The 18,228-nt window shown below is 43.7% G+C and overlaps 1 protein-coding gene across 1 annotated transcript in view; it reads left to right on the forward strand.

The window, feature by feature from the left end:
- LOXHD1 (lipoxygenase homology PLAT domains 1) overlaps positions 1-18,228 on the forward strand; it is a 169,460-nt gene that overhangs the window by 40,956 nt on the left and 110,276 nt on the right. The window contains exons 5-9 of the mRNA XM_054397236.1: positions 4,465-4,563; positions 6,255-6,403; positions 9,369-9,492; positions 11,242-11,492; positions 18,051-18,186. Of these exons, the coding sequence (XP_054253211.1) occupies positions 4,465-4,563; positions 6,255-6,403; positions 9,369-9,492; positions 11,242-11,492; positions 18,051-18,186 (759 nt within the window). The remainder of the gene's footprint in view (positions 1-4,464; positions 4,564-6,254; positions 6,404-9,368; positions 9,493-11,241; positions 11,493-18,050; positions 18,187-18,228) is intronic.

Consider the following 18,228-nt stretch of genomic DNA (forward strand, 5'->3'; position numbering starts at 1 on the left):
AGCAGCTGAATTCTCACTGCTTTTTTGAGATGCACCATCCCTTTCTATTTAAATTTGCACATCCACCATATAATTCTGTAAGATGTGCCGATGTATGCACAGAAGGAGTCCTGTGCAGAATGAAGATCTATTCTCTCTGCTGCAGCTGAGTGTTGAATTGCTTAGAGAGCAAGAGCGCTGGCAGAAATTCAGCATTGCTCAGGACTGATCATCATTGTTTCCTGAAGGCGAAGGAACTAAAATTATTCCCCTCACAGAGCTGAGTGGGGCAGGTATGGGGACTGCCTTGGGTGTACAGTTTCAGAGATGGGAATAAATGAATAAAATAAAGAGGAAAAACTGGTGAATACACACTAAACATAGAGTCATAGAATCACAGAATGCTCTGGGTTGGAAGGGACCTCTAAAGGGACCTCTAGTCCAACCTCCCCTGCAGTAAGCAGGGCCATCCCCAACTAGATCAGCTGCCCGGAGCCCTATCAAGCCTCACCTTGAATATCTCTAGGGATGGGGCCTCAACTACCCCCACTGGGCAACCCATTCCAGTGCTCTACCACCCTCATGGTAAAGAATTTGTTCCTAACATCCAAACGAAATCTACTCTTCTCTAATTTCAAACCATTGCCCTCATCCTATCACTACAGGCCTTTCTAAACAGTCTCTTTTCATTCTTCTTGTAGGTCCCCTTCAGGTACTGAAAAGTTGCTATTAGGTCTCCCTGGAGCCTTCTCTTCTCCAGGCTGAACAACCTCACCTCCCTCAGCCTGTCTTTATACCAACCCCCTGATCATTTTCATGGCTCTCCTCTGGACTGGCTCCATCAGGTCCATGTTATTCCTATATTGAGGGCTCCAGAGCTGGATATAGTACTTCAGGTGCACTCTCACCAGAGCAGATTAAAGTGGCAGAATCACCTCTCTGGATCTGCTGGCAGCACATCTTTTGATGCAGCCCAGGATGTGATTGGCCTTCTGGGCTGCAAGCACACACTGCCTGCTCATGTCCAGCTTCTCATCCATCAACACCCCCAAGTCCTTCTCCACAGGGCTGCTTTCTATCACCTCATCCCCTAGTCTGTCTAGATAGTGAGGATTGTTGCAACCCAGATGCAGGACCCTACACTTGCTGTTGCTGAACTTCATGAGGATCACCTGGGCCCACCTCTCTAGCTTGTCCAGGTCCCTCTGGATGACATCTTGTCCCTCTGTCATATCGACAACTCCACTCAGCTTGGTATCATCTGCAAACTTGCTGATGATGCACTTGATCCCTGTGTCTGTATCACTGATAAAAACATGAAACAGCACAGGTCCCAGTACAGACCCCTGAGGGACACCACTTGTCACTGCTCTCCATCTGCACTTCAAGCCATCGAGCACTGTTGTCTGGATATGACCATCCAGCCAATTCCTTTATCCACCAAACAGTCCACCCATCAAATCCACATCTCTCCAACTTGGTGAGTAGGTAGTGGTGGGGGACCATGTCAAAGGCTTTGCAGAAGTCCAGATAGATCACATCCGTAGCTTGTCCCTTGTCCACTGACATAGTCACTTTATCATAGAAAGCCGCTAGGCTGGTCAGGCAGGATATGCGCCTAGTAAATCCATGCTGGCTGTCTTGAATCACCTCCCTCTCCTTCATGTGCTTTAGCATGGCGTCTAGGAGGATGTTCTCATGGTCTGTCCAGGAGGGATGTTCTATGACCTGGGCCAAGGACCTTGAATATACAGACACAGATCTGCCTTAAGTGAGTGAAGGTGCTTGATCCATATGAACTGATGGGCCCAGATGCCATCCACCTGAGGGTGCTAAGAGAGAAACATTTCAAGGTGTTGGTTCTGACAAATAATTTCACCAGCATTTTTCTTGCTAAACAGATATGTTTCTGAGGAAGCTGTGCAAGGTGCCTTGTTTTGGTCTCTGATAATAGTTGCTCTTCATTATCTGTCACTTGTTATCTATAGGTCCTCCCTGGTGTGTGTCAGGCATCCTTCTGTTCTGTCTTCAGAGGCATAAAGCCTGATTCCACAAGGGTAATCTAAGTTCAGCCACTGATGCTTGTACTTTTGTAGGTCTTTTTATCCCCTGGCCCCTTTTATCTTCTGGCCTCTGAAAAATTGAGTGGAAAATTAATCACTGACATCAGAATAAATATTCTAGAGGAGGTGTATGGAGCAAAGCTTCTTGAAAAATGGGTTCTGTGATTAAAGTTTCCAATATACAATGGCTCACTTTTAGTCAGAGCAGCTTAGTGGTCAAATGGGAGCTGTAAATTACAACATCTCCCTCCTTGGCCAATGCAAATAAAATCCTTTGGGTGTTGACACAACTCTAGCATGTTTTTAGAGCTCTATGAACTGAAGCAAAATAGTTTAAAAGAAACACCAAGGCATTTTCTCCCTTGTCTGAACCTGGTTCTGTCCTCCCATTTTTTGCTGTTTAGCATTTATTACACTTTTATTGTTATTAGTTTATTGGTCATGGCATGTTTTGTGACGGGGCTCCAAGAACTTCAGCTTGATTTTTAGCTTTTTCAGAGCACTCTGTGCTCTGTGACAGGTGATTTTGCCCTTGTACTCCTCACCTGGGGAGCTAAGCATGTCTTTATAATTCAGGGGAGAGTTCTCATATGCTTGCTCTCACATCTTCTGCCTTAATGGGAACATAAAATCACAGTGTCACAGAATTACAGGGTTACAAGGGACCTCTGGAGATCATCTATTCCAACTCCCCTGTCAGATCAGGTTCACCTAAAAGAGGCATATTTTGAATGACTCCAGGAATGGAAACTCTACCACCTCCCTGGGCAGCCTGTTCCAGTGCTCTGTCACCCTCACAGTGAGAAAGTTTTTCCTAATGTTCGTGTGGAACCTCCTATGCTCCAGCTTGCACCCATTGCCCCTTGTCCTGTCATTGGATGTCACTGAGAAGAGCCTGGCTCTCTCCTCCTGACACTCATCCTTCACATATTTATAAACTAATGAGGTCACCCCTCAGTCTCCTCTTCTCCAAGCTAAAGAGACCCAGCTCCCATGACCTTTCCTCATAAGGAAGATGTTCTACTCCTTTAATCATCTTTGTGGCTGGACTCTCTCAAGCCATTCCCTGTAGTTCTTGAACTGAGGGGCTCAGAACTGGACACAATATTCCAGATATGGCCTCACTGGGGCAGAGTAGAGGGTGAGGAGAACCTTTCTTGACATACTAACCACACCCCTTCTAATACACCCCAGGGTGCCATTTGCCTTGCTGCACAAGGGCACATTGCTGGCTCATGATAATCCTTCTCTCCACCATGATCCCAGGTCCCTTTCCTCCAAAGAGGCTCTCCAATAGGTCAGTCCTCAACCTATACTGGTACCTGGGATAGTTCTTTCCTAGGTGCAAGATTCTACACTTGGCCTTGTTGAATTTCATTAAATTTCTCCCATCCAACTCTCCAGCCTGTCTAGGTCTCACTGAATGGCAGCACAACCTTCAGCTGTGTCAGCCACTCCTCTGGTTTTGTTTCGTGTCTTTTCATCTGTCTCCAGCATTGGCTGTACGCAGAGGATATGGCGCTAGACATCTATCATTGCTGAGTTTGCTTGGAGGACCATCAGGTAATCAGGTGTAATCAGGTGGACTTTGGTGGTAGATTTTGAAATCTGCTTGTATTTGCCCCAAATACAGTCACACTGAAGGCCATGGAGGTTTTCTTATTGGTTTCAGAAGAAGGTGAACTCACTCTTGCTGTCCTTTGGAACCAAGCTATTCTTAGACTGATCCCTCTGAAAAACTTGCTTCTCAAGCTTACTGACATGACATGAAATGTGTGTAGTAGTGTGGTTCACCCATGCAATTTTTCCATTATTTCATGTCACACAGTTTCACAGTGTCACAGCTCCTGGGCTTTACTTCTGTTTCTCCATTAGAGATAAATAACTGTATTTGAATTTTTTTTTTTTTTTAACAAGACAGAGTGGCAGGGTAGGCACGTTCAAATCTTTGTGCTCATATAGCATGACCAACCTTTCCTCAAAATACTTGTCACCAGCCAGGCTTTATATAAACTAAGCTACAAAAATAGCTCTAGGACAAGACCAGAGGAGTCAGGTCTTAACTTGGGCAGATGGCCAGCTCTGTAACTCATTGATGTTTTGAAAGAGTAAGGCTGGTGTGTAGACCTGAGTTCATTTAGTGGTCACATATCAATACAAGAATTTGCATATTCTTCTCATCTGTTGCAACCTCCAGTGTCAAGGCCAGGAACTGAATGATCTCTTCTTCTTGCCCTGGGCAGTGAATGCAGAGTGTCAGAGGACTGCCAATGGATTTTTTTCCTCTTGTGGAGGAAAGGGTCATTGCACCAGGAGTCAAGGTTCAGACATGCTTTCAAGACAGCATCAGTACAGCCTGGATTGGTTTGCATCAAACCACTGAGTTATTAATGTATTGGGATTTCTCTCTTTTTCCTTGCAGTCAACAAATATGTGGTCCGAGTTTTTACTGGTGAAATCAGCGGCAGTGGAACAGATGCAGATGTCTTCATTAATATCTTTGGTGAGAGAGGAGACACAGGTATTCAAATGCAAATAATTTCCTAAAATAATTCTTCCTGCACTGCAGGTCCGTGATCTAAACAACACACAGCAGCAATCTGGCAAATGCAGAGTAATTTGGCTGAGTGAAAGGCACAACAAATGATGTTATTAGCTCTGGGGTTTCTCACACCCACAGCTTCTGGACACTGCATCTGCAGAGCAGCAGTTGTAGCAGGGCTGTGAGCACAACTGAAGTTGCCTGCTACCAAAAACCCCAGACCCTGGGAAATGAAGCATAAATCATTAGCATAACCTAGTGCCAGTCTGCTGAGGGATGCAACATCCACGTATATTTACAGGGCATACAATGATACCACCTTTCTGTGTCCCTGGATGGATAATGCTAGTCCTTTCAGCCTTTGTGGGTGAGCCTGTCTGGCCATTTAGAAAGATAATCTAACTAAGGTTTATATTAGCTGGCTTTAAATTAATGGTAGTTGCTCTTCTTATTTTTGTTTATTTTGGTATTTTTATTTTTCTTTTTTCCTTTTTTCCTTCTTATTTTTGTTTCTTTTCCTTTTCTTTTTCCCTCTTTTTCTTCTCATTTTTCTTATCCTTTTCCTCTTTCCCTTTTCCTTTTCAATTTTCTTTTTAATTTTCGTTTTCTGTTTTCTTTTAAATTTTCTTTTCCTTTTTTTTTAATTTAGATTGCAGTACAGCAGTAGTCCCAGAACTCAAATTTATTTTTAAAAAAATATGTTTAACTGAACAATGATAATGAAAGATGTACCACGACCAAACTCTAGGTCATGCCATGGAGAAGAGAGGGTGAAAATTTCTGGAGACCCAGAGAGCAAATATTCTGTCTCTTCTATATTGCACCTTTCCTGTCAAATTCAAGAAATAATATGTTGTCTGCTAAGTGCCCTTGAACAGATTGCAAAACCTATTGAACAGGTCTTATCCATGATTAATTCTCCAGGCTTTTGCAAAGGGATTCATCTGATGTCACTGCAGATGTCTGAAAGTGGGAGCCTGAATCTAAGCTAGTTGTGCAGGCAGCCTGTTTTATCTACACAGAGGAATAACAGCCATAGAAGATAATTCATCCCCTTCTATGATAAGTGGGATGAATAGCCCTCTGACAGCTTCTGCTGCACTGGTGCCTTGGATGGGTTCAATCCCACTTGCAGCATCACTCAAACACAAATAGCATTGGTTGCAATTGGGTGCAGAGCTTTAATACTTTTCATAAAGGCAAGCTGCTATGAGATCAGGAAAAGCCAACAGCCCTAGCTGGCTCCTAACTTGAGAATAAATACGCTATGCAGTAAGGAAGCCTGTGTCCAGAAATGTCAAAATCTGCAGCTTGTGACCAAAGCCTTTTTGAAACAATTTGGATATTTTAAAAGGCATTAAATATAAAAGGGAAATGTGGTGGTATAAAAAAAAGATGCAAGAGCCATCTGGATATATATTTCTGAAAACTCTGAAAGCTGTAAGTAACTGTGATATTAGAGTGAAGATCCTTTGTGTGATGAAGAAAATACACCTTTTTATTAGTGTATAAAATCCTCTGCCTTTACCTTGAATCCTGGTTGCAGAGAGCTGGTACTTCAAGAATATTTGAGTCAGTCAGTGATGACATTAATAAATGTTTCTTCACTTACAAACAAATATGTGGCAGTAACCCTTTCCTTCCCAGTTTTTCTCTGTTTTTTTCTTCAGGTGTGAGGAAACTGGATAATGACAAAGACAATTTTGAAAAGGGAGCAGAGGACAAGTTCACACTTGATGCTCCAAATTTAGGAAGGTTAAGAAAAATTAATATAGGACATAATAACAAAGGTGGCTCTGCTGGCTGGTTCCTGGAAAAGGTTAGTTACTCTTGAGACATTTAACATAAGAGGATCCAAAATCTCACTTACGCTCTCAGTGGTCTGATGCTAAGAAGTGCAAGGATGCTTGCTGGAGATACAGGTTCATGGTTACTAAGAAAGGCACAAATAAAGTTTTCACCTTTTTGGATGTATCCTCTCCAGCACGTGATTTTTCTGTAAAGCAAATTTGGCCTGATGAAGCACTGGCAGCAGCCTAGTGCATGTCAGTGTGGTGCATCTAAATCAGGTGCAGCAGATTCAAATTGCATAGATAGAAAATGGGGGACTCTCTGGGTTAGGGTACTGTGTTGAGCGTCTCAGATGACTTTATGGCAGTGAGAAAATCCAGTTGTTAAGACCTGAATTTGCCTGCTCTAGTAAAAATTCTCCTGTCTTAGTCACTGCAGTTTCTATGACAGACAAGAAGAAGTTCTCCAAGCCAAAGCCTTCAAGCCCCCTCTAACTCTGTTGACTTAACCCATTACTATGACAGTAAAGATACCACAGTTTAAGAAATGTAAGGAAGACATTTTTTGACAAGGACAGTGGTGAAACACTAAACCAGCTTGGCCAGAGAGGTAGTAAATGCCATATGTCTAGAAACATTAAACATCATGTTAGAAGGGGCTCTGAGCAACCTCTTCTAGTTGAAGAAGGCTCTACTCACTGCAGTAGGGCTGGGCTAGGTGACCTTTACAGGTTCCTTCTGACCTAAAACATTCCATGATTGCCTCCTATGATTCTATGAAATACCTGCTGAGTTTTTTCATACTAGAAATTTGCAAAGCCTTATAGCTTGGCCAAATTTAAGTAATTTATCATTTTCACAGTTTAAAAAACAATGTATATATATATTTGCCACTTTCCCTCATCATTTTATTTTCCTACTCTAAGCTATGAGGGTATTGAAGCTTTTAGTGAAATAGTTGAAGGAAAAATTTCAAATGTGAAATCTATGATTCTTTCTTCTAATCTCATTTCTTTCCTCTGCTGGTGTTGTTTAACACAGCTGACATTAACTCACTGAAGACCTGATCCCAGATTTGTAAATATTAGATAATGGGGTGGTCTGATATATTAGAAATGCAAATATTAGCACATGCTTTTCCACCATCACCATACGGTACACTAAAAATTATTGTGTTAAATGCAGAAGGTGGAAAACATCTGTTGTGCTCCCTGTAGTAAATAGATGGGAAAAGCCCACAGAAAACAAACCTCATTCTCATGTTACAGATGAAGCCTGCATGACAGGATTTTTGATGTTGGTTAGGTTGCTTAAGTCCCAAAGCCTGAAGCACTGACTAGTTGCTGCCAACACATGAATCCTGTGTTCTGCTGCAGGAACCATCAAGATGTTTGTGATTAAGTAAAAGGCAGCTTTTGCCTTGCAAGTTCAACTGGAAGCTTGGAGGAGTGAGCTAAACCAACCCAGGTGTCTTGTTGGTAGCTGTCTCTCTGTAATTTGCTCCAATACTTGGGGAATCCAGCATTGTCATTCCTGGATGAATTTGCTAAGCACCATTAGAAATTTGTGTGATGCTTGTGTTTTCTGCATTGCTTACAGTCACAGCTGGTTTTCTACCTCCAAATACAAGAATAAACTTCATAACAAGAACACAAAAAGAGTTGGCTGGTAGAGGGGAATCTGAGTGTTGGTATATTCTCCCACCTGTACTCATCACTGATGAGGCTCCATCTCAAGTACTGTGTTTAGTTTTGCGCCCCTCACCACACTGAGGTGCTGGACCAAAGAAGAGCAAGAAGCTGGTGAAGGGTCTTGAGAACAAGTCTTCTTAGGAATGGTTGAGGGAATTGGAGTTGTTTACCCTGGAGAACAGGAGGCTGAGGAGGGAAGACCTGAAAGGAGGTTGTAGTGAGGTGGATGTTGGTCTCTTCTCTTTAGTAACAAGTGATAGGACAAGAAGAAATGGTCTCAAGGTGCACCAGGGGAGGATTAGATTGGATATTTTCAAAAATTTCTCCACTGAAAAGGTTTTCAAGCCCTGAACAAACTCCCCAGGAAAACAGAAGAGTCACCATCACTAGAGGTATTTAAAATATATGTGCTTAGTGGCATAGTTTAGTAGTGTCTTGTCAGTGTTAGGTTTATGGTTAATTTTTTTCTTTCTCTGAGGCATAAGCCATACAGGTGAGTAGAGATTTTGATTTCTTTTTGGCAGACACTCTTCACTGCTCAATTGAAATAATATACTAGCTCTATGGCAAGCCCCTGGAACCCAGAAAAAGATACTGGTAAGAGAAGGATCAGAATGAAGTGCAATAATGCCTAAGTGGGTAATATTGGCTTAATGCAGTATTAAAGGGGAAGATTGTTCCCTGGCTTGTTGCAGTAAAAAATGTGTCTAGGTACTTTGACGAGCCAAATCCTTCCACATCAGAAACTATTCCTACCATGGGGTTTCACATCGGTATTTGCAATTGTTCCATCCAGGACTAACTGAGTGAGATAACCTGATATTACTAGGTCACACAAACTGATCCAATGGCTTTGATTTGTCCTGAAATTCCTAGGTATTATTTTATAACAAGGCTCTAAAACTGAGAGAGAAAGAAGACAGCCTGCTCCCAAAGCAGAACAAAGAGCTGCCATTCAGCTGATGGAAAAGAGTAGCCAGCAAATGGGCTCTGGAGAGAAAGAAGGCAGGCCAGCCAGCTGGTCTTGCTAGCAGAGACATCTGGTCTCGTACACTGTGAGAGATGCAGATTGAGTTCACTGGATAAAAAAAAGGAAAGAATAAACCCTGGGTTTTTAATTGCTTATAGTCTGAAATTCTTTCATTATGAATTAGGGAGCAGAGAGGGATATGCTTGAGTATTGAATATATTAAGTACCAGGTGAGAGTGTGTTTTTTAAGCTTCTTCTCTTGTGTAACCCCTTTGTGCAGCACCTTTACTTTTCCCACATTTTGTTTACAAAGTGATGTTTCTTTTCCCTTAGGTTATCATTGAAGACATTGGCAATAAATGTGTATACCAATTCCCAGTTGGACGCTGGTTTGCTTTAGATGAAGATGATGGAAAAATCCAGAGGGACATTCTTGTCGGAGGCACTGAAGCTACAGGTAAAGTTAGGGCTGAATTCATGGTGGGAAATGTGAGCATACAATGGCCCAATTAATACTACTAGCCGTGTTTTCTTTAGAAGACTGAATGTGTTATGTTTAGGGAAACCTGCCTCCATCAGTGGACCATCTGCTGGAGACAGGCTGTTTTGTGCGAGGGTCCCTGAACTACCGCTGCATTTCCCACCTCCATATCTCACTGGTGAAGCTCTGCAAGGCCCTACAGGGATATTTATAACCTGATGTACCTTGATAAGGGGATGATGGGCAGGGGATGAAAGATCTGCCTTGTTCCTCAGCAAGTCACTCACTGTATTTCAGGAAGTGGATTGATGTTTTCACAGTCACCAATGTACCACACAGCAATGCATATTGTACTTCAGATTCTTGTCCAGGGAAGTGCGCATTCTTTTACAGAATAAGAAAGACAGTGCTAAGCCCTAAGTTTTTTATTATCCAACATGGCTAGAGCAGAGACAACCAAAAATCATGTCTCTAAGAAACCAGAATATAAAGTCAATTAAAAACTTACCATGAAGCAGGAGATTATTTTTCTGCCTGTATTTGTTCATTAGCATAAAAGTAAATGCTTTGACTATGCATATAACAGCTGTTCTTTAATTCATTACATGGTCTTCAACATCTGCAGCCCTCATATGTCCTCCTGCATGAGTATGAGGAAAGTGGTCTGAGTGCAGAGTCCTGACTGCAAGATGCACGTTAGGAAAATTTAGGGGAAAACTAGAAAGAAATCTGAAAAAAATGCAATTATTTTACTGAAAGGTTCCCTTAGTTTCTACCATTTATGACTGTGCAATTTTTTTCCTGCTCTGTTGAATTTTGTTGAAAGTATATGCACAGAAAAATGTGCTGGAACACAATTTTTGACATAAACTTCAAAGAAAGGTTCAGAAGAGAATGAGTTCTGATGTTCCTACCTTCTCCAAAGTCCCTGTTGAAACTTATGGGTGATTTAAGAAAAGGAAGAATTTATCTTGCGCTTCAACTGTATTACACATGCTCCCTAAAACACTGATATTGTTAGAGAGGTGTCTCTTTATTTGATGCCATGACACAGGTCAAAAATGTCTGTCAACGAGCCTTTCAAGAAAAAAGAATGAATTGTTATCTTAGACCAACAGTTAGAGCTAGGAAAAAAATATTTGTGTACACAGACTTCTTTTCAGAAATATTTTTCTTTCTTCCAGATTGGCATTTTGTCTCCCAAGCTTTGTTTTGCTGAGATCTTTGTGCTCTGATGGTGACAGTGGAGGTCCTACTGGCTTCAGCAGCATTCTAGGCTGCTGACCTCTGGTTTCTAGAGTTTTATAATACTACAGGTCTTCCCACCACTGTATAAAACAACACTTCTCCATCCTTTCAGCATCCTCTGACATCTTGTGCTTGATACCTCTCAAAATCAAGCAGCTTTAGCTGCCAATTAATTTTTTTGCCTTTCTTCATCAAATCATCACCACATGGTGATAAAAAAGCCAAATTTTTTTCCATTAGGCCATGTAACGGAGTTTGTCATCACAAACCTGTTTCTATTGGGCAGTCACTGTATGTTTATCAAACACGTGTGTGAGACAAAACCCAATGAAGCAGCACACTGAGTGTAAGTTGAAAGATAAAAACACCCATAAGAAACCAGTAGAGTACAACATAAATCCAGTCAAAATTATTCCTCTCAGCTTTTTTTTTTCCACTCACTTTTTTTCTTCCTAACCACATTCATTATTCCTTCAGGTATTGTGTACAATGTTGCTGTAGTGACAGGAGATATCAGAGGAGCTGGCACAAACTCCAAGATCCATGTAATCCTCCATGGGTCCAAAGGCTTAAAGAACAGTGGGAAGATTTTCTTGGAAGGAGGAGAATTTGAGCGTGCCAGGACAGATCTCTTTAATGTGGAGATAGCTTCTCTTCTCAGCCCTCTCAGCAGAGTCACTATCGGGCATGATAACTGCGGTGTCAGTTCTGGCTGGTTTTGTGAGAAGGTGAGATTGAGTTATTGTGATCATAGAATTATAGAATTGTTTTGGTTGCAAAAGACCTCTAAAAATCTCTGAGTCCAACCATTGACCTAACACCACCATGGCCATATTCCAAAGTGCCACATCTACATGTTTTTTTAACACCTCCAGGACCAGTGACTTCACCACCTCCCTGATCAACCTGTTCCAATGCCTGACCACTCTTTCAGTCAGTAAATTTTTCTTAATACCCAATCTAAACCTCTCCTGGAGCAATCTGAGGCCACTTACTCTCATTCTATCATTTGAATACTAAGAACAAGAGACACTCACCTCCTTTAAGGTAGTTGTAGAGAGCAGTAAAGTCTACCCTCAGCCCCTTGTTCTCCAAATTAAACAACTCCAGTTCTCTCAGCTGCTCCTCATAAGATATGTGTTCAAGGCTTTTCACCAGATTCATTGCCCTTCTTTGGACATGCTTCAGCACTTCAATGTCTTTCTTGGAGTGTGTTTCCTAAAACTGAGCAGAGTGCTCAAGGTGTGGCCCCATCAGGAGTGAGTACAGGGGCATTATCACTTCCCTGGTCCTGCTGGCCACACTATTTCTGATACAGGCCAGGATGCTGTTGGCGTCTTTGGCTGCCTGAGCACACTGCTGGCTGTCAACAAGCAGTCAATAAGGTCCTTTTCTGCCAAGAAATTTTCCATCCACTCTGCCCCAAGCCTGTAGCATTGTGTGGGGTTGGCATGACCCAAATGCAGGACCTGACACTCAGCCTTCTTGTATTTCATACAAGCTGGCCCCAGCCCATGGATCCAGCTTGTCCAGATCCTTCTGCAGAGCCTTCCTGCCTCTCAGCAGGTCAATACTACCTCCCAGATTAGTGTCGTCTGCAAACTTAGGGAGTGTGCATCATTCCCCTCACCCAGATTACTGATAAAGATATTAAAGAGAACTGGCCCAAATATGGAGCCTTGGGGAACACCACTTGTGACCAGCCACCATATAGATTTAACTCCATTCACCACCACTCATTGGGCCTGGCCATCCAGATGTTTTTTCTCACAGTGAAGTGTTCACTCATCCAGGCCATGAGCAGCCAGTTTCCCGAGGAGGATCTTGTGGGAGACAGTGTCAAAGGCTTTACTGAAGTTCAGCTGAACACCCACAACCTTTTCCTCATTCACTAAGTAGGTCACCTTGTCATAGAAGGAGATCAGGTTCGTCAAGCAGGACCTGCCCTTCACGAACCCATGCTGACTGGGCCTGAACACCTGGTAGTCCTGCACATGCTGCATAATGGTGCTCAAGATGATCTTTGCCATGACCTCCCCTGGCACTGAGGTCAGACTGATAGTTCATCAGCCCCTTTCAGCCCTTCTTGTAGATGGGTGTCATTTTGCCAATCTCCAGTCACCTGGAACTTCCTCACTTAGCCAGGACTCCTGGTAAATGATGGAAAGGGACTTGGTGAGCACTTCTGCCTGCTCTCACAATACCCCTGCATGCATGTCATCCAGCCCCATAAACTTGTGTGTGTCTAAGTGGCATACGAAGTCACTAACCATCTCTTTTTGGATGAAGGAGGCTTAATTCTGCTCCGTACCCCTGTCTTCTAGCTCAGGGGGCTGGGTGTCCAGCAAACAACTGGTCCTACAACTAAAGATTGAGGCAAAGAAGCTATTGAGTACCTCAGCCTTTTCCTCATCTTTTAACACTGTGTTCTCTCCTGCATCCAACAAAGAGTAGAGTTTATCCTTTGTCTTCCTTTTGTTGCTAATACATTTGCAGAAGCATTTCCTGTTCTCTAGTTGACTTTGGCCCTTCTGATTTTCTTCCTGCGTAGCCTTATGACAACCTTGTAGTCCTCCTGCATGGCCCAAGATGGCCTCTGATTATTACATCTCCTACAAGTCCTTCTCTGTTCACAAACAGGTCCAGCAGGGCACCTCACCACCTGTGTCAGGAAGTTCTTCTCCACTCAGTCTAGGAACCTCTGCGACTGCTCCTTCTCTGCTGTATTGTATTTTAAGCAGACACCAGGGAAGTTGACATCTCCTATGAGAACAAGGGCCAATGATTGTGAGATTTCTCCCAGACGCCTAAAGAATATTGTAGCCTGATTGGATGGTCTATAAAAGAATCCCACCGAGACATTTACCTTGTTGGCTTTTCTCCTGATTCTTATCACTAAATACTCAATCCTATCATCATCATCATTAACCTTTATACAATCGAACCTTGTACAATCAAACTTCCTGACATACAGGGCCACCCCACTTCCTCTCTTTATCATCTATCCCTTCTGAAAAGCTTGTAGCCATTGATTATGGCACTCCAATCATGTGAGACATCCCACTGTGTTTCTGTGATGGTCAGTATGTCATAGTTTTCCTGATACACAATGGCTTCTAGCTTTTCCTGTTTGTTTCCAGTGCTGTGTGCATTAGTGTAGATGCACCTGAGCTGGTATAAAAGTCTTGCCACTTTTTTATAGTGAGAAGTCCCAGTTCCTGCCTGTCTGTTCTCAGGTTCACAGGATCACAGGATATTAGGGGTTGGAAGGGACCCAAGGAGATCATCGAGTCCAACCCCCCTGCCAGAGCAGGACCATACAATCTAGCTCAGGTCACAGTGGAATGCATCCAGACTGGCCTTGAAAGACTCCAGAGAAGGAGACTCCACAACCTCTCTGGGGAGCCTGTTCCAGTGGTCTGTGACCCTTACAGTAAAGAACTTCCCCCTTGTGTTGAGGTGAAACCTCCTGTGCTGCAGCTTACATCCATTGCTCCTTGTCCTATCGCACGGAGCAAGTGAGAAGAGCCTGTCCCCTTCTCCTGACACCCAGCCCTCAGATATTTATAAACATTTATTAAATCTCCTCTAAGTCTTCTCTTTTCCAGACTAAAAAGCCCCAAGTCCCTTAGCCTCTCCCCACAAGGCACATGCTCCAGTCCCCTAATCATCCCCGTAGGCCTCCGCTGGATCCTTTCCAGCAGGTCCCTGCCCTCGTAAACTGGGGAGCCCAAAACTGAACACAGTACTTGAAATGAAGTCTCACCAGGGCAGAGTAGGGGGGGAGGAGAACCTCCCTCGATCTGCTGGACACACTCTTCTTAATACACCCCAGGATCCCATTGGCCTTCTTGGCCACAAGAGCACATTGCTGTCCCATGGATAATTTGTTATCCACCAGGACTCCCAGGTCCCTCTCCACAGGGCTACTCTCCAGCAGATCACCTCTTCCCCAGGTGCAGGTCTCTGCACTTGTCCTTGTTTAATCTCATTTGGTTCCTCTGTGCCCAGCTCTCCAGTCTGTCCAAGTCACACTGGATGGCTGCACAGCTTTCAGCTGTATCAGCCAAGCCTCCCAACCAAGCTTGGTGTCATCAGCAAACTTGCTGAGCAGACACTCTGTTCCCTCATCAATGTCATTGGTGAAGATGTTGAACAGCACTGGACCCAGCACCAGTCCCTGGGGGACTCCACTAGTTACAGCTCTCCAGCTGGACCTAGCACCATTAACCACCATTCTTTGAACTCTATCTTGTAACCAGTTCCTAATCCCCCTCACTGTCTGCTCTTCCATCCCATGCTTCCTGAGCTTCCTCACTAGGATGTCATGGGAGACAGTGTCAAAAGCCTTGCTAAGGTCCAGGTAGACTACATCCACTGGTCTTCCCGAATCTACCCATTCAGTTATAGCATCATAGAATGCTATCAGATTAGTCAAGCAGGATTTCCCTTTGGTAAATCCATGCTGACTACTCCTGATAACCTTCTTCTCTCCTGAGTGCCCTCAAGAAGGAGCCACTCCATCATTTTTCCAGGAATGGCGGTGAGGCTGACTGGTTGATAGTTCCCTGGAACCTCTTTCTTGCCCTTTTTGAAGGCTGGAGTGACATTGGCTCTCCTCCAGTCCTCAGGCACCTCTCCAGTCTGCCAGGATTTGGCAAAAATGATGGAGAGTGGCAGAGTGATAACATCCACCAGTTCTCTCAGCACTCTTGTATGCATCTCATCAGGTCCCATGGACTTGTGAATATTCAATTGGTGCAACTGATCCTTAACCCAGTCTTCACTGACCAGTGGGGAGCATTCCCTCCTCCAGGCTTCCTCTCCTTCATCCAGGGACTGGAGTACATAGGGGAGTTCAGTCTTGGGTATAAAGACTGAGGTAAAGAAGGCATTCAGCAACTCTGCCTTCTCTGCATCCCCAGTTATCAGGGCTGCCTCCTTGTTCAGTAGTGGCCCCACACCTTCCCTATTCTTCCTTTTCCTACTGATATATTTGAAGAAGCCCTTCTTGTTCTTTTTCACTTCCTTTGCCAGTTTCAGTTCTAATAGGGCTTTGGCCTTCCTTGTTGCCTTCCTACATGCTCTGACAGCTTCTCTGTAGTTCTCCCAAGTGACAATTCCCTTCTTCCATGAATTATAAGTTTCTTTCTTCCCTGAGATTTCCTTCAGAAGCTTCTTGCTCAGCCATGCAGGTCTCCTAGAACATCTACCCGATTTTCTACTCAAGGGAACACACCTAGCTTGGGCTTGGAGGAAGTGGTTCTCCTGTGGTTGCTAATGAATCAGTGGTCCTAGCACCTTTGCTACCATGACGATCTCCATTGCCTACCTTCACTTATATGGCAGACTGACAGACCTCTCTAGCACACCATCCTTCAAACACAGGGCTTATTTCTAGCAAGTCCAGTTTTGTGCCCTTCCCCCTTCATATCTAATTTAAAGTTCTTTCAGTGAGCCCTGCTAGCTCCTGGGCTAGAATCCTTTCCCTGCTTTGAGACAGGTGTAGCCCATCTCTTGCCAGCATGTGTGATGTCCTGTAAATCGACCTATGAGTGAGGAACCCAAAGTCCTGCTGGAGACACCAGGCTTAGGGTGAGACACTGATCTGCTGGCTCCTCCTGTTTATTCCTTCATCATTCTCCACAACAGGAGGCATAGAGGAGAACACTACTTATGTTCCCAATTCCTTAACCAGTTGTCCCAAGACCCTGAAGTCTCTCTTCATTGCCCCTGGATGTCTTATCATTATTTCTTCACTGTCTGCCTGAAAGATCAACAGTGTGTAGTAGTCTGAGGGTCATACTAGGGAAGGAAGCTTCTCCTCGCATCTCTCACCCAGGTTCCTGAGAGGCAGCAGACTTCCTGAAGTCATGGGTCTGGTCTGAATATTGGACCTTCCACTCCCTTCTGAAATGAGTCACCTATGACAATGATCTGTCTTTTATTCTTTACTGAAGTGTTTTTGATGCAAGGAGTAGACCAACTAAACCTCAGAAACAACTTCAGTCTGGGTGATCTGTCATCCTTATCATCACCTGCTTCCCTTTGCAGAGCAGTCTACCTGTTTTGCAAAGGCACCTAGAAAGGTAGAGTAGTTACTGGGGGCACACACCTGCAGTTCCTATTGTGCAGGGCAGGAAATTTTTGCCATTGCCCACTGTCTTCTAAGTCACATTTAGTCAGCTCTTTCTGTCTCAGCTGTGTCTCGCAGGGGACAGGGTGTGGCTTCAAGAGTCTACCTTTCTCTCACATATTCTGCTCATTCTCAGCCTACTTACCTCCCCTCAGAGCTTCGTGACTAAGTGGAAAAGTCTTCTATCTGAGCACACCTCCAACAGGTGTGCTTGCTGCTCACATAGAGTCAATTGTCTGTAGGCAGCTGTTAGACTCTTTCCTACTCATAACATGACCCCAAGAAACAAATATAGTTTAAAAAACTGCTTTTATTTGGATGACAATATACCTGGTTTAACAAGTCAATATTATACATAATGCATGGCAGTACCTGATTGCCTCAAAGGCATATTAGATGCATTAGTCAATCACTTGCTAATTGGGTTGATTGCCCCTCTGCAGTCACAAAGATAAAGATTATTGTTTGCTCAGCATCAAAAGCACCTTCAGATGTTTGCCCGAGAGGCCAGGCAGAAATGCAGTCTTGGATTTTGCTGAGCTTTTGAAAGTTATCATCTACACTGAGACTTTCCTCGAGTTTTTAGATGCTGCTTTGGAGCTCAGGAAAAAAAGTGGCTGACCACAGCTGTTGCTGGAAGGTAGTGGAGAGACTACTATGAGACTATGTACAAGATCAGCAGGAGCTAATGGGAGGGAGTAGTGGGAGGCAGCTGCCCTGGAGCTGGGAGGAAATGTACTTTTCCTGAAAAGCAAAATAAGGCTTGTTGTGTCTTATGTTTCCTGCAAATCTTACTACACACTACTGTGGTTTAGGACATGTGCTGCAAAGTGACATGACCCTGACTTCTGCAGCCACACTGCACCACACTGCTCTGTTGACTTTTCCTTGTAGTGTTTTAGCTCTTCTTGGTTCACTCATTTTGATATACTTCTGGAAGAGTTGGAATAACAGAACAGATGTCTCCTAGCTGTACTTCAGTTTGGGAGTTGTGCAACCAGTTCAGTTTATCTTGGTCCAGAAAATGTGACTTTGAGAGCAGGACTAAGATTCCCCAGTTTTGTCTTTCCTTCAGTTACTTAAGTTTTCAGTATCAATGGGCTGCCAGGAATAGAATATTCAAATTCACCTTTCTAGTCTCTTTTCCTAGGTGGTGGTTTACTGCCCATTCACTGGTATTGAGCAAACCTTCCCATGTGGGAAGTGGCTGGATGAAGACGAAGGAGATGGTCTCATAGAGCGGGAGCTCTACGAAATGGTCTCCCTGCGCCAGAGAAGACTGAAAAGTAGGTGCAAGTGCACAGGAGCCTCCTGTGATACACCACCAT

This window comes from Indicator indicator, chromosome Z (assembly GCF_027791375.1).
Source record: "Indicator indicator isolate 239-I01 chromosome Z, UM_Iind_1.1, whole genome shotgun sequence".
Classification (NCBI taxonomy): Eukaryota; Metazoa; Chordata; class Aves; order Piciformes; family Indicatoridae; genus Indicator; species Indicator indicator.